General features: G+C 37.7%; 1 protein-coding gene across 1 annotated transcript in view; it reads right to left on the bottom strand.

Annotated features, from left to right (window-relative positions):
• The window catches only part of LOC141924268 (cadherin-6), a 103,436-nt gene that overhangs the window by 19,839 nt on the left and 56,806 nt on the right, over positions 1-26,791 (bottom strand). The window contains exons 3-6 of the mRNA XM_074826510.1: positions 5,601-5,895; positions 3,954-4,073; positions 1,755-1,922; positions 53-240 (exon numbers count right to left, since the gene is read on the bottom strand). Coding sequence (XP_074682611.1) covers positions 53-240; positions 1,755-1,922; positions 3,954-4,073; positions 5,601-5,895 — 771 coding nt within the window. The remainder of the gene's footprint in view (positions 1-52; positions 241-1,754; positions 1,923-3,953; positions 4,074-5,600; positions 5,896-26,791) is intronic.

The following is a 26,791-nucleotide window of genomic DNA, read 5'->3' as shown; positions in this document are numbered from 1 at the left end:
AAGTTTTGACCAGCATTTCAGAGACTGGGATTAAGAGTGTTAAGATGTGTACCTTTTTGACAGTTATAATTCCTTCCTGTGTGTCCTTGTCTGTGGTAATTCCAAACATGTCATATCCATCCCCCTCAGTAATGCTGTATTCAATCTCTGCATTTTCATCCACATCGGCATCATTAGCTTTTATCCTGCCAACTGGTGAGTCAGGTGGTGTAGACTCAGGAGCTCTGAACTGGTATGTGCCTAGAGCAGACAGAGACGGAAATTTTGTCAGTCAGTCTCATGGTACTTTGGACACCATCTCTAAACCCACTGTCCGTGCTGGCCATGCACAGATAGAATTAGAGCGTCACTGTGTCTTCAGGCCTTCCTGGGGCAACAGCCTTCAGCTTCTACCTTACTTTCATGTGGGTAAAAGTAATTTATTCTTCTATTTTCTAGTATGAAGGATGGACATTTTGTTTTCCTACATATGTGTATCTTTAGCAACATATGTCCCTTTCTAGACATTATCAGGGTCTCTGCTGGCCATATCAAAATTGTATATGAAAAATGCCTTGAGGCCAAAAGACAAATGTGAAGAACCACCAGAGGTCAATGCAGCTTAGTAACACTAAACCCAAATCCAGCCCAAATGCCTATTAATAATGTGCTACATTGAATTCTCCTCAGAAAAAAACTCTACTTGGGGAATGTTGGCATTATGAAGCTGTATCTTTGGCTTTTATATTGAAGACACTTATGTCCAGAGATAATTAACTCATTGGAGGCAGAGTGCTATATTTTCTCTTAAGATGCTCTAATTTAAATGGAAACGCTTTGCCCACAGCTAAGAACAGACTTTGAACTTAAATGACAAGTTGCTTCCAATAACTTTCCTAGTGACTTAACTGCCAAAGCTTGCTGATTTGTCTGATAGTATCTGCAATTATTTTCTCTAACAGCTGCTCTTGACTTTGACACACACTGACATTGTGATACACACACATCACAGAACAGTGGTTAGACAAAGCAAAAAAGAAGAGGGAGAGAAAGAAGGAAGAAAAGAAAGAGAGAAGTAAGGAAAGAGAGGGAAAGAGAAGTGGATGAAAGCTGAATCACTTTGAATCATTTATGGCCATGAACGGTCATTAATAGAAATTACTTTCCAAGAGATCTGGCTCAACTCTTTCTCTTAAATATCACACAGATATCTACCAAATGATCTGAGACAGGGGAAGAAAAATAGGCAGAAATATCTGATACATTTATGATGTGCTTATGTTTCTGTATGCAAAGAATATAGGGAAATCCATTGAGGCACATGCTTCCTGGGTGTAAGTATTCATTTTTATAGAATTGCTCTTGGGATCATTTTATATACTAAAATAAATATGTTTCAAAACCTAAATATGTTATATTAGAACAGATATCTTAAAATGCAGTCAACCACAAGGTCTAATACAAATAATATTGGTCAAGAGATATAGATTATATCAGTCAAAGCTATTTAATGGGTAGGAAAAATAATATTTCTATACATTAATTTACCTTTCAGACTATCTACTGCAACTGGAATAAAAATATTAGAGATATGTTTCCATTTATTGCAATTAACCTTAGCATGATCCTATTTCTTGCTTGTGTGGTCTCTTTTTGTTTCTTAAAGTCTGATACTCAGTAAGTTCACAACAGCAGAAACAATATCTGAGGTGAAAAAAAACAAACCAATTTTTGTCCATTTTAATGTAAAGACATAGTACGTAAATTTTCCATACTCTGGGGGAAGCGAGGTGGATTGTCATTTACGTCAGTCAGCGTGATGTTCACGGTGGTGGTTCCTGATAATCCGCCCATCTGGCCTCCCATGTCCTTAGCCTGGATGACCACTTGGTATTGCTCCCTGTTTTCACGGTCCATGTTTAGCAAAGCAGTTTTAATAATGCCTGAAAACATGAAAATTAAGGAGGGGGAATTTACATGTAAGGTACTGACTTTGATGGAAATTCTTATTAAAAAAAACCCCACAGCCAAAAGAACAAAACAATCTTTGTGTAGTAAATAAACTTTGCCCAGTACAAATATTTACTGTTATTAGATGACACATTAAATTACAGACTTGTCATATCATATCTCAGGCTGCTGCCTATGTGACAGACACAATATTAGTGGCATCCCCAGAAAGATGCTCTACTTATTTGTGAGCAGTGTTATTTTACATAACTATTTACCCACTTTCAGTTCCATGCTAAAGTCTCTCACTGAACTGGAAAAAAGGCTCTTTGTCCATTACAATGTGCTCCATCTTTTCTCTCCTGTTCTGTCAATATTTTTATTTTGAGAGACATGGTAAAAAAAGACAAAACTAACTTAAGCAAGACATCATTAAAAAGGCAGTACAACAACATTAAATGGGAAAAGAGAAATTAATTAAGAAAATTATGAGCATTCAAGCATGCCTAAGTATATATATTTCTATTTATACATTGATTGAAATTATTTTGCCAGTTACTTCCTTCTTCAAAGGCACAAATATCAGTTATGAGGCCAACTCCTATTGAAATTCAATCATTCAGATTTACCGTGAAGCAAAATGTTTGCATTCTCATTGGGTCTTTAAAGGCTAAGAACTGACTCCTTTGTAGGCAAAAGGGGTGAAATTCAAGTACTGAAGTCCACAGCAAAATTCACAGCAGCTTCAACAGAGGCTTATTTCAGTCTAGGAGTTTTGCAATTGATTTCCATGGCAGGAAGATCAAGCCTGTGGTTTACCTTGCTTCCCCTCTGTGCCCCGTACCACGCTTTTGCTAAAAGATTATTACTGGTGAACTCCCAGCTACATTATCCTTATTATAAGTCTAGATAGAAGAGCACATAGTGTACTGTCCAAGTGAGAATGAATGCATCAGTGCAAAAATCCTTGCTTGTATTATCTAATACCTTATACTTGAAGGGAAGTTCCCTTTGATCTTGGCTCTCCCTCTTTTCAGAATTACGTACATTTTTTCACCTCATGTTTTTCTTTGACACATCTAATCTCTCCCTCCTTTCCCTGCCCGAGTCTTTAAGATTTATTTAAGGAACAATGCTAAAACCTGACTAATTGTCTGGGATAATCCATTTCTTTCCTGTAAGAATGCTGAGGAGCCAATTTCTCTATCTTCCAGCAAACTATCACAGTGGGTGTTCCCATATAAGGCATTTCTTGAGATTCTCTGTTGTTGGAGAATTTTGTTATAAATCTTGGGAAGAGACTATCTTTGTAGTTGGATAGTCAATGATACAGCAGATTCAGTCAGCCAAAATTCTATGTTTTACATGTACAGGTTCCAAAGCTGTCTGTTATTCAGACCATAAAAAATTCCAGTCACTGTGTATAATTTAAACATCTTCCAAAAACAGAACTCCGAAGTTTGGGATTCTATTTGCGATCTTCTAGTGCAACGCAACAGCCAATTTTACTTCTTCTATCATTATTCTTAATTAAGATTTCTTTCATAAAATTAACATTAAAGTGATATGTTGCAGATGTACAGAAATTATAATTACTTTAAACAAGTTTTGAAGAAGCAGGAGAAAAAAAAAAAACCACCTGAACAAACCCTCAGTCTTAATTTAGCCATTATGAAGATCTATGAGGATTTTTTCCACACCCACCTGTTTCTCATTTTTGTCTAAAAGCCAACCTATTTGGTTTAATTTAAACATCCATGGCAGTCTCTGTACCCACTGCTTGTTAAAAATGATTGAAAATTGGTTCACATCCAGTACTAATTGTATTTATTAGACTTTGCTGTTAAGATTAAAATAATATAGGTGTCATGTTTACAGATGTATCGCTCTATTAAGTTTGTCAGATTTCACACCGAGTAAGATGCAACCTCTTTGAAGTTTTTGTCTAGTATGTCCTAGCTTGGCTTAGCATGTCATTTTGAATTACAGACATTGTCACAGAATGACAGATAAGGTCCCCTGACCTGTCTCAGATTCGACAGAGAAATATGGTTGTCCCTGGAGAATGCTGTAGACAACTTTAGCACTGTTCCCATATGTAGGATCATCGGCATCAGTTGCAGTGACTTGCACAACAAAGGTACCTGTAATGATGAATTAAAGAAAATAAAAATCCACCATTTTTTTCATGGCAAGACAGTTTATGATGTAGAAAAGGCATACTTAATGTTCAGGTCAAACTTGTGGCAAAAAGATAGAGATGTTCTTATTTCATAGAAGTGTCTCTGTTCATAAAGGACATAGATACAAAACCAAAATTATAGTTGGCTTATTCTCAGTTCATTAAAATACATAGCTATTTATTGGATATTTAGATCCTTCATCATATTTCTTATGAAGAAACCAGAAACTCACCCTTCCCCAGATACTGAAGGCATTAGAATTTGAACCTAGGTCAAGAATATACTTTTGTAAATTTACTCATGCTTGTAATCTGTTTGGCATAGGAATGCAAATCTGTTGTTTCATGTGTCTTCTAGAGAAAGAAATGGTGTTGAATCCTAGGCAAAGTGTTAACAAAAATAAAAAATGAGCTTAGGTTTTGTCATTTAAAACAGATTTGCGAATAAAGTAGTCACTTCACATATTAAAATGTGAATATTAGGTTCTCCCTTCACCAGATGAGGTTTCAAACATATGACAAGTCCCTTGAATGAGAAGAGAGAGTATGCCCCAAAGTCTTTATTTTCATATTGCTTGAGCTTTATTTTAATCTTGTTCTTAATTATGATTAATTAATGCTTCTCTCCCTGGATATCATTTCAGATTAGAAATGTGCTTCTTGCAGTTCAACCATCCATTGCTCTCTGACAAAGAAATCAAAATGACCTCTCTAAGAATCAGAGATAAAGAATCAAAACCTGTCAACTTCTCTGGAGAAGATCCAATATTAAAATCATATTTCAAGGAAGTTATTTTGTTTTCTTTTATTGATTGATTCTTACAGCTTGATATTTTAAAGCAACAGAAAGATTTCACTGGACTTTAGAGCTCTTTTGCATGATAAAGCAGCAAAGGTCATAGGAAGTCAATGGCATATCTCAGAGTCAGTGATGAGTTGACTCAGGTGACAGTTTTTGCTCCTGAAGTGTGTACTACCACTTCTGCACCTGCCCTTTTCCTTTTTTTTTTTTTTTTTTTTTTTTTTTTTTTTTTTTTTTTTTTTTAAAAAAAATCTTCCTGAACTAAAGAAGGGTTGCTGAACAGATCTAGGGGTGGTATGGACACACCTAGGTGACCATAGATTGCCGTATTATTACGCTGCTACTAAATCATGTTAACAAAGCATATCAAACTCTTTACAGGTGTCATGTAGCATAGTTTAGCTCAGCTCACTTTCACTGTGAGCTAAACTAGATTGCATTAACTTTCATTTTTTGTGGTACAACTGAGGGGAGTGGGTTTCACTCATCTGACACATCTGATTCCAGCAAACAGTTGTGACTATTTTCCTGGAATTAGATTTTTTTTTTGTTGAATGGCTGAGGTGCTTTTACTCCAGACTCAAAGAGCAGATGTCTGTATTCAGTGCCCATAAACTTTGGGCCCTTCTTAACTCCACAGGAAGAACCCAGACCAGACACTGAAATCAATTATTAGTTAGCACCTACCAACATCTGACATTTCGGGAATGCTGGCATTGTAAACGTCCTTTGTAAACATTGGTTCATTGTCATTGATATCATGGATCTTAATGATGAACTCAGATTCTGGTTCCACTGGTCTTCCAGTCCTTCTGTTTATAGCCTGGGCACGGAGTATGTACACAGGCTTTTCTTCTCTGTCTAGTCTCTTTGTGGCCTGGATGTCACCAGTATTTTCATTGATAATGAAGAGGTCTCCTGCTCCATCTCCAGAAAGGATGTACTTAAGTGATCCATCTCCTTTATCCTGGTCTGAATGCAGCTAGTGGTGAAATGGGAGTAAAAAAAAGAAAGGAAAATAGATAATTTGGACACAATTCTAGATATTTTAACTGATAACATGATACAGGCTTTACTATTATTAATGACCAGCCAAAAGGCTGTACACTGCTTTTGGGAAATGAGATGAGACCACAGTAGAAGCAGTGAATTGACAGAGTTGTGTCTTGATGTTGGAATTGAAATGGTCTGCAATATTGTAAGAAACTGCCTGAGTAAAACCATGAACTAAAGCCGCAGATCACTTTCCCAAGATAAGCATACATCAATCAGGTCTAGATGTTAGTGGCTTAGGTGGAATCCTAGGAATATGTAGGACAATGAGATCCTACAGTGGAAAACATTAGATTCAGGAATTGCAGTAAGCAAAGAATTAAAAAGTAGTCAGGCCAGCCACTTATTGAGTTTAAATTCTGGCTGCTCTGCTCTTATGCTCCATGGACATTATGAAATATACCACACAGTGCACAACATAATAACATACTAAATACATGAATAGCAGATAAATACACGCATTCACAGATGTGTCAAACAGAGCAGAGGCAGGCATGAATACTAGACCATTACAGCACTGGCAATGAAGAGATCAGTTGCCTTATCCAAAGGGACATGGTCCAAGCTGAAACATGGTGGGGGCAGGGGAAATACAAGAATGATGGTAATCAGCATACAAAGCATAGGCTGTCCAAGCCTTCATTATTTTTTCCCAGGAGATTTCCATGTCTTTCAAAATGCTGCTTAGCACATACACACAAGGTATGACCAATCAAATCATTACTCTCATGGCTGTTCCTTTGATAAAGGCTTATTTATTCCCCACAGCCTTAAAATCAAAGCTAATCAACTACAATTTATTTTATTGTTACATCAGAGAAAATAAAAATTTTTAAGATGAAACATTAAAATGTCTTCTAAAGTCAGGGCATAGGTGAAGGAAAAAAATATATTAGGTAGCAGATTCCTAGAAATTGTACATTTCATAGAAAAGACATGTTTATGAGTCAGGAGAGCTGGACTTTCTCAACCAGTTCTTTACTTCTCTTTTTCTGCATACAAGTTAGAAAAAAAATACCTAGTTGACTATGTGTACTGTATAAGTACTTGGCATTGCTAGATGGTATGCTTTGTAGAAGAGAAAGATTTGCAGATTGAAAGAATATAGAAAATCTTTTCATGGACTTTACCAATGCCTGGCTATGCCCTACCATGCTGGAAGGGCAACCTCCAGCATGACCATATGGTCAAAGTTTTGAGGTTCCTCCAACTTTCTGTCTAGATCAGTACTATACTGGCAGCCTACTGACAACCAACGTAGTGTCACAGTGCCCCACAATGTGCACTTATGTCTATGGTCCCTACAGAAACCATGTTTCATACAATAAGTCTGCCTTTAAGGAAAAAACTCTTTGTAACCACACATACCAAAAGTGTCCAATAATACAAAATATCAGAACTGTAGCATGGTTAATCATCAGCAGACATGCTGAGGCACTCTTCTTATTTCTCTCCTTCAGGGAGAAAATGGGCGTTTCATGTAATTTTGCACAGAGCCCTTTCTCTTGACAATAAGAATACCAATAAGTAGCTTGTATGCAGCATTTTTCATAAGCAGATTTCAAAAGCCTTCACAAAAGCAGTCAATATAATTTGCTTTCTTTTTTTGATAACAAAGCATAGAAACTTGAAGTTTCTCAAAAAGCTAGTCCTGGAACCTAGAATAGAGTTCAGGTCTCCTGAGTCCCATTCCATTGGCCAATACACTTGGCCATAGACCTAAGAGGAATTATGTGATTTACTAGATATAACCTTAGCCTCTGATGAATATCTGTTAGACCTGTTTGTTAAGAAGTCAGACTAGAAGTCTACTGCACGAAGTAATTTCAAAAGTATATTTAATTTTCCTCAAAGGCAACCTGCAACAGAAAAGGCATGAAAATAGTTTTGTTTTTAAAAATGTATTTTTTATGATTGTTGCACATCAAAAATTCAACTTTTGTTTGCCTTGAAAGCCTCTTTAACTTTGTCTGTACCACACTGGAACAAAACCAGCCCTCTGTAACAGACTATCATTAATTCATATGAATCATGAAATAGTGCTGTTGTGAGACTTGTTACAGGCTGAACTCCCAAACTAGTTTTTATCATCTTTTTCATTAAACCTGGTTTGCACGAACAAGATAGCAAAAGAGGTCAAACTAGAAAAGGTGTTGGTACCACTGGGAATTGTCTTCCATAATACTCTTTACCTAGCCCAGACCACCTAAAGAGCTAAAAATGAAAACTTGTGTGATTTTTTTTCAAGTCTATAGTTTATGAAATTTCCCCTCCTCCTGTACAATTAATCCACCTGTGTAAGATTGACTGTGGCTTTGGATATCAAGACAAAGTGTATCTCAGTGTAATGACTCATCAATATTGAGAATGAGGTGATCTTCATCAAAGGTTCAATCTCTAGCCCTTCAGCAAAAGCACTAACTTTTGAAAATAAATGTTCCCTAGGCCTATATCACAACACCAGCATCAACTGCTTAATAGCTGGGCCAAAATAGTGTGGATTTTGTTCCCTTCTTTTTGGGGGGAAAAAAAAAAAAAAAAATATATATATATATACACATAAGGAAACCCAAACAGATCTGTAGAAAAGTGTCTCATAGATGACAAATTTGTAACATTCACTTGTGAGGAAAACATCTGAAAAAATGTTTTATCATTTTACATTACTTTATCTGTCCTTGACTGTTTGCTTGGTAGAAAAGTTTCATCCAGGCAAAGACAATAATCTGTTTTACTTTTTCTTAAGTGTCAAGTTTATCTTGGAAGCAATACTTTGTCTATGTGATTTATATGAAGGGGGAAATTACTACTGTAACTAAGTTAAAAAAATAAATTGGGAATAAAATTAAAGGAGAAATAGATGGTGCAAGTTGAGGTCAAAAGAAGGGCCTGGAGGCAATATCCACCTAAAAATACAGTTGATGGTTTTGTATATAAAACTTTACACCATTGTTAGGTTATGAGGATGAAATGAGTAGTAATAACAACCCCTTCCTTTCCTTTTAAGTTGAAGTTATTTTTCACTACCCAGACACCTCATTGCAAAGGAAGTTTGCTGTGATGAGATATGTGTATAAATTATACTGCAGATGCTTTTAGCAGGACCAGTCCTAGCCAATGCAAGATACTATAGCTTCATTCTGTGTGCTAACCTGTGTTGCAAAAAAGTGTCCATTATCATCTGCATAAAGTTGGTCATGGGACAGATAAAAGGACCATGGCAAATAGTCAGGGGATAGAATAAAACAGCTTGGGACATAGCGCTCATGTCAGCTCAGCCGTATCGTAATATCATTCCTCAGTACAAAGTTACTTCAGCCACAGTTTTTAGGGATCCACTTAAAGATAGATTTTTTTTATTTCCTTAGGAACTCAGTGTTACTCAACAGCATTCATTTCAATTGGTGAATGAACTGAGCAATACCTCAAGGGTAAGTAAAACTGTGAAGAAGTAAGTCTATGCAATAAAAGGTAAATGCATCAGCAATTGCACTGTATTAATATTATAGTACATTGATTCATTCAGAATCTAATCTGGACACTTTGTGAAATCATCCATCAATCACTTGCTAAGGATGAGGATGAATGACAAATTAAAGATTTTACTATGCCCTAGGCATGCTTTTACTCATTTTACTTTAATACCACTGTTAAGTGAACCATCTGGTTCACTTTTAATGACTTACAGTCAGATAAAAACTGTCCAGTCCCAAATGTCCTGGCCCAAAACATTCAAATATAGCTGCCTGAAAACAGGGAAAGCTTCATGCCTCCAGGAAGAGGCATTTAAAGTGCATGCAGGACTGCAGCATTAGCTGCCTATATTTGACATTCTGCTTATTGTCACACATAATTTCTTTAAAAGGAGGTTTCATTGTTTTAAAAAAAGTAGCCACAATCTGGAGTAACCTGCTTCTCTGCAGTGTTGTTGGCAGAGCCCTCTGAAAGTACCAAGGGTGGTGGCTATATGGTATCTTCAGCATGATGAAAAGGAAAAGGCAAGTGAAAGCTGTGCTCAAAATATTTGTACCATGAGCTTTTTCTCTTTTTCTCCCAAGTGAATATATTTACAGCATTTGTGCTCATTTCCAATAGACAGTATTGCTTCCCTTTAAAACAACACTCCAGGAAATTTTTACCAGGGTTTTAAAAATTGAGTTGGACCTATGCTACACAGATAAGAATTGCTTCAGCAAAGTGTGTGGGAAGAATTTAAAGGTGTCTTCCATGTGCTTCTGCAGTAAGATTACAAACTGAAATGACATGAAAACAGTGGATCCAACTGGCATTAAGTTGTACAATTCATTACTGACCATCTCTGATGAAGTCATGAGCTATACTCCAAAATGTTGGCAGCACTTACAAAAGAAGCAGTGTCAGTGTGTTCGAACAGAGGTGACGGATGGCAGCTCCCTAGGTGGGTGATGGCAGGACCTGGCTGCCAGGTTCCATCCCACTGCCCCCAGCCAGGAGCAGGGCAGCTGGCGGGCACCAGGGCAGCCCCAGCCCTGGCATCAGGCACCTCCCAGGGGACGGGCCAAGGCCAGGCCAGGACGTGGATGTGGGCCTGTGGGTGGGCCTGGCACGTCAGGGCCCATGGCCGGGCAGGGCAGGGCTGTGGGGAGCTGGAGCCCAGCCCTGCCGTGGTGTCGCTGGGGCAGGGGTGACAGCCCCGGAGGCTGACATGAGGTCCTGGGCTGTGGGTAGGTGCAGGGGAGCCACAAACACTGACAGGGACAGTCAGGGCTGGTGGTGCCTCAGGGCCCTTTTCTAACAATGATAAATTCATGATATGAAACTGTATGAAACAGCAGTACCAAAACTGCACGATGAAAGTGAGATCCCATATATTTTAATAGGTTAGGGCTAAGCGCTAACTTTTTTGTGTGTTTAAATGGAATACATTAGAGAGAAGTGGCTTTCTAGCACATATATTTGTAACAACGTTGGACTGAAAATGTACTTCTATAGCTGTGGTAATTAAATTCCAAAAAATTGAAAACACAGGCTGTGAATATTCTTCAGAATGAAATAACATCCCTCCTCTACCTTACTCTATAACACTGATTTAAACAGCATAGTTAATATCTCATTTATGAAGTGGCTTTAGGTTATGCAAGACAGCTGTAAGTTGCAGTTTAGCTCCCACTAATGTCATATTGCTGGTTATGATATCTGGCAATTCTGTGGGTAAACTGGCTTTCCATCCACCCTGCAGGCCAAGTTCTGTTTTCTGTTGTGAATATAACACCCTACTTGCTGAATTTCAGAGCGGTTACCAAACGAATCTCTGCAAAGATCAAAGTCAATAGACCTTGGGATGTACACACTGAACCATCAACCTACAATTATCCAGAAATAAGCTGCCTCTTGCATCATATTATTTCTTTGTATTTGTAAGAGGAACTTGCTATTCTGTGGTTGCTGTGGTCAAAATTTTGTCTCCTAACACAGTAATGAAATAGAGACCGATTCTTAAAATAGTAAGTAGCTGTTAGGTAGCTAACAAAGACAATTACGGGTTTATTCTTGGCAGTACTCACAGCACATGATTTCGCTCCAAATTGAATAAATCCAAACAGCAGAGTCCTGTCTAGTAATAAACAAATTCAACCGCATGTATTGCTTGAGGTTACACAGTGCAAGACTACAATATTCAGAAAAACTAAAGCACTTAAAATGAAACTGTTCATACTATAACACTGCACACAGTTTCTATTTCATAATAATAACAACCTTGCACTCCTTCCTGTCTTTACTCATGCTCTGTATCCCTATAGCATCAACCAACCACTTCAGCTTGTAACATAATCAACACCATTAATATCATCAAATAATCAGCACCAAAATTTTTGCTCCACATGGTGACTGTGTTAAAAGGAAAATGGCATTGTTTTTGCACATTAGGTAATAAGTATTTATGTATATTTTGCTGACATTTAAGTATAGACTTCTTCCTAATGCACAAAAAATACCTCCAAAACACTATATATGTGTTCCACATACCTACATATACCTACCATATACCTACATATACCCATACTATATTATGTATCATCATGTACCTACACAAATAATTTATTTCAAGTCATAAAAGATCTTTTCTTCTAAAAAGATATTCCACAAGATCCACAGCAAGGTCCAGCATCACCAGAAATGACAGATTTCCTATGGACGTCTGTGCCATGTTCTTATAGCCTCAATTATACTAAGTTCTGGTTCCTTTCATGGTCCACATAATCTCTATCTATCTTACTCACCTCTAAGGCAAAGCATCCTGCTCTCCCCCCTACCACTTAGCCCACTGCATGGTATTTTACACTTCCTGCTCCAGCCTGTGTCCTCAAAACCTTGTAACTGCAAAATGCTGCTTGTGTTCCTTAAATACTGGCTGGACAACTGACAGCATGGGCTGTGGTTGGTGGTGGCTTATATGTGTATTTATGGAACAGCTATCTGACCAAACAGTCAAGGCACAATGTAGGTTTATTTGCCTTATGCAGCTACTGTTCTTCCAAACTGCATATGAAATTAATGGGTTTGACACCTTTATTCCTCTATAAAATTTAATTGAAAGCAGTTAATGGATTTAAAAATTATTTAGAGGTGGCCAATGGAGAGAGATAGAGGCTAAAGTGCTGGAGCTAGGTATCTGCTCAGGTCAGATATCTGGAAGGTTATGTCAAGACTTAGGTACCTACACTTAGAGACCACTATTTCAAAAATATAGCTTAAATTTCTGTTAAAAATGGGAGGATAGATGTTAAAAAATAATTTGGAAGACAATGGGAGAAAGATGCTACAGTGCTCCCAACTTTTCCTGGTGTTTAGAGAAACTAGAAGAGGTGATTCCTTTCCATTCTTACATAAAGTATTTTGAAGATTATATGAAGATTTATACTCTACATCCTCAAAAGAGTTGGAGAACCGGAGTTTGAAGTAGCATTCAAGTACTGCCATTTTCAAAGAAAATAAAGCAACAAAAAAAATATCTGGCAAGATTAAAAGAGAAATGCAAACAGACCCAGCCTTATAGGATCACAGCGCCATGATTCCAGATGTACAGCTATCAGAAACAGCACTTCCACACAGAGGCTGTTAGACTGCTACAACAGGTGCTTCAAGTAGATTCACACATTTTTATGTCTATCTCCTCCCTAACCCAAGATCTGCTGTCATAAGGAATTAGCAATCTTCATTGTTCATCACTTTCTTGAACTTACAGATGTCATGTCTTATAGAATACTTGAATGAGTTAACTATAGAAAGTGATTAGTTTACTATAGTAAATATAGTTACTATACTATAGTTAATACAGTAAACCTGAATATGGCTCAGTGTGACTGTTTCCTGAGTGTTTCAGTTTGTTAATGCAGTTTTAACTTGCTTGCTTCCCACTATGCCTAGAGAAGAAAAAGGTGCAACAGGTACACAGTTCCTATTTGAAGAAATTGCTGCCCTGGTGATTAGAAACAATCTTGTTTTCCAGATTAGATGTGCTGTTCTTGTGCCAGCATTTTTTTTCTCTTTTAAGAACCTCCTTCCACATGCATACATTCTTCCTCATCCAACATTTATAGATAACAATCCCATATGCTCTCATTATTTTATTTTGCTAGGCTACCAGTCTATACACAGTCTTTGCTTGCAAAATAGGCACTTCTGAGTCCTCAGCTGGAATCCTGTTTACAAACCCAGTCTCTCATTTTCAAGCCCTGTGGATTCCAAAAAAAGCCAGTGAAGAAAAGGTCAGATATGAAGGGCTGATAATCCTAGTCATTTTTCTGTAATAATTGATGCATTTCAATTGCCCTTCCTTCTGTATGAATGGACCCAGGCCTTTGAACAATGAAGTTTTCTTATTTCTGTTAGAAATTAGTACAAACATTTGCCATTTTTATTGCCATATCAAACTCGCTTCTTCCTGTCATCCCATGACTAAAACAATTGAGTTTTTCTTCTTCTCTTGCTGTTTCTAATTTATGACTATTCACTGTGTATTGGAATTTTTTTTAGTAACTCTTAGTTCAAGAACATTGCATTTTTATCCTGTTTCTATTCCTTCCATTTTGAAGAACATCCTTTTCTTCCTGTACGATATTCTGGCCAGCAATAAAGGTTAAGATTCAGTACTGAAATCAGGCATGCAGACATTAAATATGTAGTAAATTAATGAAATAGAGCACTGAAGAATTACTGAGGTTCAAGATTTCTGCATTTTGGAGTGTTGGTTGCTTTGGAGCTATTGGAAAATATACTATGTCCTATTTGCATTGTGCTTATTTTTTGAGGTTTTGTCTATAAAAGGTTGTATAGCAGAACTAGAAATACATTAAAACCTGGCTCATTTAGTTGTGGTATCATAATAATATAATAATATATAACAGACTATGTTTTTATATAAAACTCATATCAGCAAGCTACTTTTTTTAATGAAACCATATCAGCCCTGATTGCATGGAATCGGGTATATTAGAAGAAAAACTCAGTAAACAAACAAACAAAAAAGTAAAGGATACAGGGATCCAATACCTGGACTATTAAAATGCAAATGAGATGTTTTACTAAGATAACCACCTCAGAGTCTAACAGGGAAAGGGTAAAAAATAATGTCCCCTAAGGGCACCCTTTAACCTAAGTATTGGTTCTTAGCTCTAACCCTGAGGTTTTTACAAAAAAAAATTCCATGAGATTCAAAAAATTTTAAGAAATGCTAAAATTGCACCTACTGTAAATGGGGAAAAAACCTAGCTGTCAGATAGAAGTGTTCAGTAACAGCAGTATCATCTGCAAAAAAAAATGTCCTGATATCAGGAACTATAGCAGGAATAAAAACACACCTAGAAAAAACCCAACAGGGTGATGCTATCATTCTGTTTCTTGACAGTATCAAAATGTCAGTGATCATTCTCATTCACTCTCAAAAGTAGGAGTGCCAATCTATTCCCTGTAAATGAATAACACTAAAGGAAGCTAAAAACCAGTTTTGTGCTGCTGAACAACTTCAGGAAATGAATAGACCAAAAAGCACTAAGAACATTTCAAGATTCAGAAACAACCAGGTACTCAAAAGGAAACTGAGAATAAAAGATGGTGGCATCTGATTTCAAAACAAACAAACAAAACATAGAAAAGTCACTATAATAAAAGTAAAGGGTGCTAGAGTGAAAAAAAGAATAAGAAATAAAGAGCCCTGGAAGAAGGATTTGTTGTTTGACCAGGGACAAGAGGCAAAGCTCTCCCACTTTGGACCCTACAGGCAGGCTGGAAGGCTCCTTTCATTCTCATTTTGCCAGGGCTTTATGTGAGGCTGCATGGCCTGAGATAGACAGGGACAACAGTTTGGCTGATGTTGTGCACCTTGGTTTATGGAATAGGCTGCCAAACAGTAGTCAGGAACCTACTGTTCTATTTTAAATGTATGAAGCTAAGAACAAACATCCATACTCTGGTGATTCACACCGTTATTATACACCCTTCAAAATCACAAATGAGTTTTCAAACCTGAAGTGGAAACATACAGTCACAGCTAATCAGCTTTGCAAAAAATCAATTGGAAAGTGTCAATCCTTTCAAGATTGCCTAGGGCCTATCAACTCTTTTCCCTCCTGGGTTCTCCCACTGCTGCTGCTCTTCACTGCGGCTAAACAGGGACAATGGCACAAGAGCTTTTCTCCTGCACTGCCGTAGCCCAAACTAGAAAGGTCCCTTGTTCTGTTGGCCCTTCTCAATAGGGACAATTCATTATCAGATCTTAATGAATATTTAGAAAATCTGCAAACTAGGTAAAGGTGTCTCCACATTCTCCTGAGCTGAATGCTGCTCAGCTCTTCTGTGGTAATGCAGTTTTATTTGTTCCTATTATCTCTAAACACAATTATAGCAGGAATTTACAGTTTGCCTTTACAAAGACAAACAGCTCTTTAATTTATAAGGCACAAGAGACTGTGGTGTCAAGTCTGATCTCTATACATATGGGCTCTTGAATTTCTTGTTCTTTTATCAAGCTTCTTGCTTTTCTTTGAACTACTGTAACAGTAAGAAAGATAGCCAATCTTCCTTTTAGACTCTAAGGAACTCAAAACAATTCTGCCTCTGAGTAATAACTCACCTCTCACTTAAAAAAAAATAAAAATCTTTCGTTGTAAACTGAATTTTCCCAGCTTTACTTACAGCAGTTGGGTTTCATTATGGCTTTGTCTGAAAGATTAAAGAGCCCTCTCCAGCTAAACAGTAGTGATGGTAACAAAAGAGCATTGTACAGACTTCTGCAATTACCCTCACAAAAGCATGTAGATCTGGTTGTTCTCTTAAGGAAGGCCAAGACAGTTTAAAAAACCACGTGTTTTATGCTTTTTTGTCCATCTATTTCTGCATCTGGCATTTCTTTGTCATACTGACCATCATCCCTTTTTGCCAATATTTTTAAACTGTGTGGTAGCAACAGTACCTGGTAGACATGAGGAATGGTTTTAGTTGAGGCATCAGCATTCACTTACTAAAAAGCATAAAGGACTTAGCCACCCCCAGACTTGTCATACCTTAGCTCAGGTACTAAGAAATCTCTCTTACATGAATAGCTGAGCAGCAGATTAGGAGAGATTAAAAATTATTTTCTTACCTAGTGTATACATCTCAGTGATCAGGAATGAAAATTCAAGCCTTTGAATTCTTGAAAGCCATAAAGTGCTGTACATGTAATTTTGTTTTAGGAGACAGACTTTCTCATCACTACAAATTTACCAGCATAACTGATTCAAGTGTGAGTCTTAAAGACTAAATGGGAAAATTAGTTCGAGGCATCACTGATGATTTTCTTGGTATAAAAAAAAAAAACCCCCAAAAAAACAAACAAGGAGTGAAGCACATTTAAGTGTGCCTCTTTGACAAAACAGAAGATATGCAAGGGAAAGATAGGCTTATAGGCACAAATACGGGACTGGCAGGTTTTAATCTTGTCTCTGTCACAGTCTTCCTGTCTGATCTTAGACAGATCACTATTTGATGCTTCTACATTCTCCCTGCAGTAAAATGTAGGTTGTTAACAATGTCCAGTTCTGTATGCAATGATTATGACATGATTTGAGAGCATTTGGGTATAATTTGGTCTGTGTTAATTTTGTGGAAACACTGAGGATTGTTTAACTGGAGTAAAGATTAGCAATACTGTAGCTTTGCCACAGCTGGCTGTATTTAGAGAGTGTGGAATGGCCTATTCCTAATCCAGCTGCAGAACTAGAAAATCTAATGACTCTCAGGTGTTTGTTATTATCCACCATCTGAAGGTTATTGTCACCACAGGTTAGCTAAGGGATGGGGTAGATAGGGGAGTTTCTGCACTCTGGGGCTGGCTATATTACCTCAAATAATATTTTGGGGTATCTTAAGACTTTGTGTAAAGTAAAAAGGAATTATGTACTTTCATTTCTATTGAGTGAGCTGTGAGGTTAAGGAAAATTAAGTGCCTAACTTGTAATGACTGTCAATGGGAATAGAAGGAGTCCCTAAAGGGATGCATACCTCCCTGGGAAATCTCTCCCCTAAACTCCTGTTTTTCAATGTGAATTGTGCATACAATTCAAGTGCACCAACATGCATCATAGCTTTTTTCCAAGTCAGAGCAAATTAGTTCCAATATTCTGGTATCCTTGTACATCTAAGAGACAGGTACATGCACACGAAAAGGTACCTACAGCATAGTTAATGTCACTCCACTGTTTAAGCTTGCTAATTAATAAATAAACTATGTCCCATTTTTCTTTTTTGCAAGGAAATATACTCACTGAGCCAAAAGGCCCAGATATATATTTCATCTTTTAAAAATTACACAGGAAAAAAAAATCATATGAGTTTTTTCATGTACCCAGACATTTTATGGCAGAATACTTTCATGGGTTTGATCTAAATATTTTTTAGTTAATTTGAAGGTCTTCAACTGAATGTAATGGGACTTCTGTCCTATACTGCATTACTCAATCAAAAAAAAGAACTCATATAGTAGTAGATGACAGCAGGTATTTTACTGAGATTAGGAGAAAATATTTTTTTCAGAAGAGTGTACATTCAACAAACATACACTTCTATAATTAATAATTTGTTTTAGTATATGTCCCTTAATTTCTAAATTATGTAATGTACATGGTTAGTGAAATCAGTCTGTATTATATGACCAGCCTTGATTGTCTTTGATTTCTCAGGGAATTTACCCAGGGACAGTTGCTTACTCTTTATCAGTGGTCAGAATAATCCATTTCATCACTGAGAAAATGTTTTCTTTGGACTCATGGACTTTCAAAAATGCCTCAAAATTATATGGTAGGCAAATACAGCACCTTAATTAAGGTATATATATTTCTAATTTAGTGAAAACCTCTATTCTCCTGTGGGGGTAGGGGCAAATATATCTTAAAGATTAACTAGGAAAAAACCAAACCAAACCAAAAAAAACCCCTTGGCCTAATATCCAGAAATGTTTTTACTGGGATATAGTTGAATAAAACATCAGGCTTCTTCAGCAAGTAACAGTTCTGACTACTCCCTGATGGACGCGCTTGAAAGCAAATGCTCATCCTTTGCTTACTGACAAAGGTGACCCTTTGATATTCTGAGCACTTGATGCTGACAATCAAATCCTGAAATATGTGTATGAATTTTATATGCTATATAAAAGTGTGTGTGGCAGGGAGGAAAGAAGGGGGATGGAGAAGGGAGGGTATAGACAAACACTAAACCAAATGAGAATCCACACTCAGATTTAAATGAAGACTTAACAAGAAGGAAATTAATTCATATCCACAGGTTTAGTTGAGCCTTTAATCTATTTGCATGCCTGGATCATCTAGTTCTACAGTTCACAGGCTGGGGAAAGGAAAAATATCTCCATGCTGTCATGTTCCCCAACTTTGTTTCTAAACAAAAGTTTGTGTCATGTAAACAGACAATTAAGGATTTGTGTAAGACAGCAGGTACAATCTAAAAGGCTGCACATTTAAATCTCAACAGGACCCTCTTAAGGAAGGCTGCTCAACTAGGAATATGTTTATGGGAAACCTTAACAGAGGCTGCTATTGAGTAGATTCTTCTTTCAAGTGAGTATTCCTCAATGTGCATTAGTCAAGATGTGAAGGGATAGCTCACATGACTTGAATGCTATAACAGAAGGATGAAGACCCTTTAGAAAGGCCAGGTGAGGAAGGCAAGGAGAGGGATTAGCAAAAGATCAGCTAGGTAGATGGAGCTTTGCTTTAGAACAGGTGACAAATCAGTCAAGTGCTTGTAGATAAGAGGACAGACCAACACAAGACATCACAGTAGGCATCTGCTACAGACCGCCTGCTCAAAGAGATGAAGTAGATAAAGATTTCTTTAGACAGATGGAGGAAGCCCTATGATTGCAAGCCATAGTACTCATGGGGGACTTTAATCATTCTGATGTTTGCTGCAAAGGCAATATTTCTGTGTGCAAGAAACCCAAGTTTCTGCAGAATGTCATAAGACAATTTCTTGACCCAGGTGATTGATGAGTTGACCAGACAATGCATTATGTTGGACCCGTTACTCATGAATAAAGAACTGCTCAGAGATGTGACAGTGCAATTTACCCACAGGCCCTGAAGATCCTTGAGCCTAGCAGAAAATTCTGGTGGAGTGACACATTATTCACAGCAGACAAAAACCAATAAATTAAGAGCCTTTTAAGTAAATTGGACAAACTCAGTTCCATAGGACAACATTGAATGCATCTAAGAATTGTGATAAAATGTTTTCTTTCTATAATGTCTGAAAAATCATAGTCATTGGGGGAGGTTCTTAAATTCTGAAAATAGGGAAAGTCACACTTATTCTAAAGAAGGGCAAGAAGAAGGATCTGGGAACTAGAAACTGGATAGGTATACATGAGTTCCAGGGAAGGTTATAAAGCAAATACACTTTGAAGCTAAATCCAGGTACATAAAGAAAAAGAAGGTGATTTGGAACAAACAAATGGATTTAGTAGTGGAAAATCATGCTTAACTAACCTGATTGCCTTCTGTGATGACATGGATGGCACTGTGGACAAGTCAAGAGCAGTGGATTTTGCATGACTTTAGCAAGCCCTTTGACACAGTCTCCCATAGTACTTTGACAGACAAATTAGTGAGATAGGGACTAGAAAAATGTCCAATAAGGTGGATGGAAAATTTGTTGGATAGCCAAGCTCAAAGGGTTGTGATCTGTAGTATGAAGTCTGACTGGTGGCTTATTACTAGTGATGTTCCTCAGGGGTTGATACCGAGGGTCAATAATGCTTAATGTCTTTATTAATGTCTCAGATGATGGAATACATCCTCAGGAGTTTTGCTGATCATAAAAAAATGGAGGTTGGTTGGGTGAAGTGCTTTCAATATTGCAAAGGTAGAGCTGCTATCTGGAGGGACCTCAACAGCCTGGAGAACTGGACTGATGGAAACCTCAGGAAGTTCAGCACAGACAAAAGCAAAGTCTTGCATCTATGCTGGAATAATCCCTTGCAGCAGTACAGGCTGCATAGAAAATAGTTTTGCAGTGAAGTATCTGGGCATTCCAGTAGACAAGAAATTGAACACAAATCAGCAGTGTGTCCTTGGTGAGAAGAAAGCCAAGTGGTTTGTTGTAACAAAAGTATAGCCTGTTGATTGAGGGCATTCTCCTCCATTCAGAATTTTTGAGAATAAAACTGGAGTAATGCATCTAGTTTTGCTGCTCCTCTGTACAAGGAAGACATTGACATATTGCAGTGAGTTTACAGAATGGTCACCAAGAGGGTAGGGAGGCTGGAGCATATGATGTATGAGGAGAGGAAAGGAGAGAGAAATGGTTTTGTTTAGAATTAGGAAGAGAAGGCTTATTGTTGTTTAGAGTTACCTAATGGGAGAGTGTAGAGAAGTCAGATCTAGAGAAGGCAGTGATAGGATGAGAGGCAACAAGTTGCAATGAGGGAAATTCTGATTAGATATTAGGAGGAAAAAACAAAGGAGAGATGGTTAAGCACTGAGAGAAGTGCCCACCCTTGGAAATACACAAAACTTGACCTGTCACTGCTCTGAGCAACCTGCTTTAATTGGATCTGCTTTGAGGAGGGGGTTAGACCAGATAGTCTCTAGGATTTTCTTCCAGCCTTAATTGTTCTGTGATTTCATTTGGCAGGAGTGATATTTGGTCCCAGGCTTCAGGTAATAGTTCAAGATCCACCATTGCCTGTCTAGGAATGTGGGTTGATTTTGACTGGAGATCCTGTAATTCTTTTGGTGAGAATACTTGTGTCTATACTCTCCCAATCGTATCATATCTAGTTTTCATGAAAGAAAATAATTATCTCTGAAGCACATATAGTTGGTGTCATCCCATCAGTCTAAATAATCTAAAAGGAATTTTTCATAAAATGTTTTCTGTAGGTAAAATAATAGATACTTGCATGAGGTGGGTTTAACAGGTGAATGGTGTAGATCCTGACAGGCTTTGTTACTTGAAAGTAGCATGAGGCTCAAGCTCACACTGGTTTACAATTACCACGAATATACATGCAAGAGTTTTCATCCACAGGGCACTAACGCTTTGCCTGCAAACCCCTTGGTGGTTGTTATTCCCTGTGTGTACAGGATATTCTGTGAGGAATTTTAGCAGCTGTAAGCAGCATTAACTCTGCTTTAAGCAACTGACCTGAAATGTGTAAAACCACAGAAAAAACATGGAGTGGAAAAAAACTATGAATGCTCTGACACCTCTGTTTGCATGCCCTTTAAAACCCCTGCTGGTGCCCCTATCAACTTGATTGCAAGGATGCTAGGTAGGAGGAAGAATGTCATAAAGTCAAAGGTACAGTTATACTTTTTGGTCTGTCTTTTAGGGAGAACTTAACCTTCTGTTAATGATAACATGATGTTAAACACAGAAGTTATATAAATGACTTGACTTAACTTGCTGTTGCCTTCCAACATGAAGATATAGTATGGGCAAAGCTGACAAACATGCTAAAGATGACTGAATGATCGTTTTGTGAGCCTGTGTGGGACAGTAAAACCTTCTTTGTTCCAATAGAACATTTCTAATGGTGAAATGCCACTTGATATTTCACAAAGAGACAAAGTAAGAAACAGTGCCAGATAGATGATACTCCCATACAGAGAGGCCATTCCACCTGAGCTCTTCTGGAGCCCTGCTCTGTACAACATGGCATATACAAGCTGGGGATAGAAGGACTGCGATCATCATTGAATGATGTGACTCCAAAATAAACAGCTCTGAAAAGAAAACAGTGGGAATGGCAGTTCTAGCATAAACATTTGCTGATCTGTTTTTCCCTTTCTCTTTCAATGTACGTTTTTAACTTCTAGCTCACTCAGTGTTTCATTTCTTTATAACCTTTGTTCTGGTTTTGAGTGTTGTGGGGTTTTTTTGTTTTGGTTTGGTTTGGTTTTTTTGGGTTTTTTTGGTTTTTTGTTTTGTTTTGTTTTTTTGTTTTGTTTTGGTTTTTGTTTTGTTTTGGTTTTTTTTGATTTTTTGTGTTTTTTTAATTTTGTTTTGTTTTGGTTTTTTTTTTGTGAAATTAGAATAAAAGACAGAAAGGATTGATATTTTTCCTTTCTCCTTTCCTTCCAGAGGGTGATTCTTCCCTTTCCTTCATCTGCCACCTCAGACTTTCATGATAACTACAAGCTTCACTGAATCCTGAAGTACTTGCAAGTGCATGCTGAGGTTGTTTCACCCCATTAATAGTGAAAGCAAACCACAGTCTGCATTAGCGCATATGGATCAACAGTAGGTATTCACATCACAACACATTTTAAGTTTGTGTTTTGAAATGTTACACTGACTGGCCACAGCTCTCAATCTGCTTCTGCTCCACTGTGAACCTATGTTCACCAGTGAGGGAAACGGCAGCAAAAGAAAAGGGAGTCACAGACAATATGAGTTTCATTTAATAAAGAGATTTCTCTAAGCTTTACGGTTTAAAAATTTTTGTGAGCCAACTGTAAACAACAAATGGTGGAGTAACAATGGTCCTTTGTCTTGAGCCTGAAAGGGAGATTTTTTTCTTTATCTGTTGCTAGTCTGCAAATTCTATATTCATGACATTACAGCTTTAGTGCGGACTTTACTGTGCTATACAAACAAATAAGAAAATGGTAATCACAACTCCAAAGACCAGTGATCTAAGTAACCCAAAATAACTTGAAATTCACCTGCAGTCTTTCCTTGGGGACAAAGATTAATGTGTTCAGCTGTTTTTCTATAGCTAGAAGTCTAGGGGCACACAATTCACGAAGACATGCGGATTGTTAACAAGAGTATGACAGGATGATCTGTGTGATCTGTGAAAAGATGTGGCCCAAAATGTAAGCACTGGTATGAGCAGGTCATTAGCACATGGAAAACAAAATTGTTTAGTTTAGGGCACCAAAAATTGAAAACAAGAGTTAACAGAAATATTGGCTTGAGGGTCCCAGGATTTGCTTGCTTCTCTAGGTGGAATAGGAAGAAGGGGAGGAGGTTATGTACCGTTACACTATAAGTACCATCATGTGCCATAATGTAGGAGATGTGGTATGTTTGAAACAGATGGTTGCAAGGCTCTTATATTGTGTAATATATTTGGATACAAGGATGATGCCAAGTAGATTCACAATTATGATGATCGTAAACATTAACCATGCTATATTTCCTGCCTTTTCATTTTCTGAATAACATTCTTGCCCATCCTGCCCATTTCTCATTATCTCCTTTCTTAGCCCCCATATGACAGTTTAAAATCTGCAAGCTGTTTCTGGATTATCATCCTGGGCCTCTAACCTCTCAACTGTCCCTCATTTCAGAGTTATCTCTATTCCACAGAGACCGTCAGTACGGAGAACTTCTATCAGCACCAGTAAATCTTTCAAAAAGGAATATAAGACAAGTGTGTGTATGTGTGTGCAATTCAATATAGGAATGAAGGGCACTTGGGAAAGTCAAGTGGTGGAACATAAAATATGAATGATGGATGAGGAATAAAGAAAGTGCAGATGTGCCACGACATTTGTTCTACCTTTTAAGAGAATGGCAAGTATTCACTCTATTGAAGTGGGAGACTTAATCATTTAAAGGGGTGGGGGGGAGGGGGTGTTAAGAACTCTGATTTTTTTTTTTTTTTTAAAATCTCAGTTTAGAAATTTCTTTCAGTTGTGCATAAGGTCATTTAACCTCCCTGTACATCAGTTTCCTTGTGTGTAAAAGGCTGGTCTTAATGCTTCTTTCACCACAGGGTTAAACATATCATTGTGAATAATTAACATTGGTACATGTGAAAGACCCTGTGACTTTCTTGTCAGGAACAAGGACAGGAGTGCCATAAATGGCCCACAAAAGCCCTATGACCTCCTAAGAGAGAAGTTCCTCTGCATGGAGTGGTGCAGACAGCCATTAGTGCTCCCTGAGGACCACAGCACACTCACACAGATGGTGTGCTGGAGGGAGCCTGAATATGGAAAGGTGCAAAACTTTAGTCCTCCTTCTGCATGGTAAAGGGTGTGGAGGTCCTCCAAGAGGCATAGCGTAAAGTCAAATTTCATGTGCACATTTAGTTGTGGAAGAAGACCATTGAGGACTTGCCAGGGACAGGGGTCCAGCCCAGAGCCTTGTGTACACTGTGGGCAGTGCCACAACCCACAGAGCACCTCAGATTGACTGGTGTGACCTAGGGATGATTGATAGCTGTCTTCAGTTTTGCTGTAAGCCACTTCAAGCCCAGGAATTGTTCAGGACTGAGAGGTCATTCAGAGACTTAAAGCCTGGCTCTTGGGCTGCCAGTTCTCCTGGAAGCAGTGTGCAGAATCTAGACCCGGAGAAAGGATATTCTGAGCATCAAAAAAAATTGAAAACTGTTTTGAGTAGACTCCCTCAATAAATAGAAGTCACAAGTGGAACTTTTCATTTTAGGCCTTGTAAAGATAACAAATAGTCACTGTGTTTGGAACAGGAAACTGAAGGCATCAGGTATATATCATAGTGCAAGTTACAAGGTAAAGAAAACAAATACTGAACCAGTGTTTGCCAATAGAACTACATAAAGAATGTTTAAAAGTGCAAATGGGAAGGGTCATTTTACTTTGACTTTTCACATCTTGCTTTTTTTGGGGAACAAAAGTTTTGATGATAAGAACAGAATGCTAGCATACTAAAGATCTGAGAGAAAGTGAAAGTTTCTCTTGCTAGTTATCACATCATCCAATTAAGATATGATACCTTTTAACCATTGGAGTAATGCGATCCATTACTGCCTCAAATGCTGAAAATGCATGGACTATATTACATGACAACAATTTTCCTTGTTTAAATAGCCCCTTGTGTGTGCTCACAGCTGGATATTTTTGTCTCAGTATGTGACTTAGTCCCACTACTTGCAATGGTTTGGAGAGATTCCACCTTTTGTTTGATTTGCTTCTGGTGAAATACACTGCAAGGAATGGTTCTGCTTGCCTTCAGAATAATTGTAGCCAGAAGTAAAATCAGGTAAAAGAGAAAAAGCATTACTGAAACTATATTGTGATATCATTTAGTTCATCCCCTCCTCCTCCTCCAAAGCAGGATCAACAGTACCTTAAACCATTCCTGACAGAGGGGAATTTATCTTTCCCAGTAGTTCTTTCAACCAAACAAAAGGATTCTGTTTTTTTCCTACAATAATGCAGTATCCTTTCTGCTTTGCCAAACCACATAGCAGCAGGACTTTGACTTTATCTTCCTTGAAAAATGGAGTTGTCAGCAGAGGATGATTGTTTATGATGGGTTGTACAGGTAGTAACATCAGATAGCTTCCAGGTGAGCATACTGCTTGAACTCTATGAACATCAATAAGACACAGCAAAAATGAAAAGTATGTCTGGAAGTTTCCTTTTAGTGTTGGACAGACAGAGTGTGACAAAACCATTCCACAGTTGTGTCTGTTGTTATCAGGAAAACAAGTTGCTCCTTTCCACTGCAGACTTCCAGAAGCTGTTTCTGGGTTAATGAGTAAGATTTAAGACTTGTTCTGATCCTTCTTTAGTCTAAAAGAAAGCGGCATCCTATCCCTTTACGTCACAATGATTTGTAGGTTTGTGCTCTAATAAGACCACTCAGTGATGGATGCCAGTACATGGATTTTATGTAGCCAGTGGGACAGTCATGCAAAGACATCAAATGCATACACATGATAACTATATTTTTCAATATAGTCTTTGAACAGGGCAGATTTTTTTTCACTCTTTTGCCCAGGAATATCTGAAGACCTCTAGGGAATGTAGCATATATTTCTATATACAGCTGCACTACCACTTCTTCATTTACCTGTGATTTAGAGATGCTTTCACCCCATCCCTTTAAAATTGTACTAGGCAGCCACAGGTACAACTAGATCTCTTTTAAAACCCAACTCAGATGTTGCAGATTTTGGCTAGGTAGTAGTACTGGGCACTTCTCTACTTTGATGCTCATATAATCCTTTTATTTTATTTTGGGATTGAGTCCCTGCCAAGTGCCATAATTTCTGAACCAGAAGAAAAGACATCTTCAGGTTAAAATGTCACTGTGCCCATCAATCACACTTCAATGAATAGCTGTAGTTCCCAAGTTATTCAGTAGTGCAATGAATAATTCCAGTCTAGAACTTTTCTGCAAGTTCCTTGTATTATTATGTCTGAGACTAACCAAGACTGGAGGTGTGAATTTCTACTCTTTTTAAAAGGCTTTATTTTATGAATATACATGAATACAAATACTGGATAATAAAATGATGAATCAGAGCCACTGCATACAATCAATGTATATTGATAACACTGGGACCTTCTTGT

Source organism: Strix aluco, chromosome 1 (genome assembly GCF_031877795.1).
Source record: "Strix aluco isolate bStrAlu1 chromosome 1, bStrAlu1.hap1, whole genome shotgun sequence".
Classification (NCBI taxonomy): domain Eukaryota; kingdom Metazoa; phylum Chordata; class Aves; order Strigiformes; family Strigidae; genus Strix; species Strix aluco.
The sequence above is the reverse complement of the archived record's forward strand: the minus strand, read 5'-3'. Positions and strand labels throughout refer to the sequence as shown.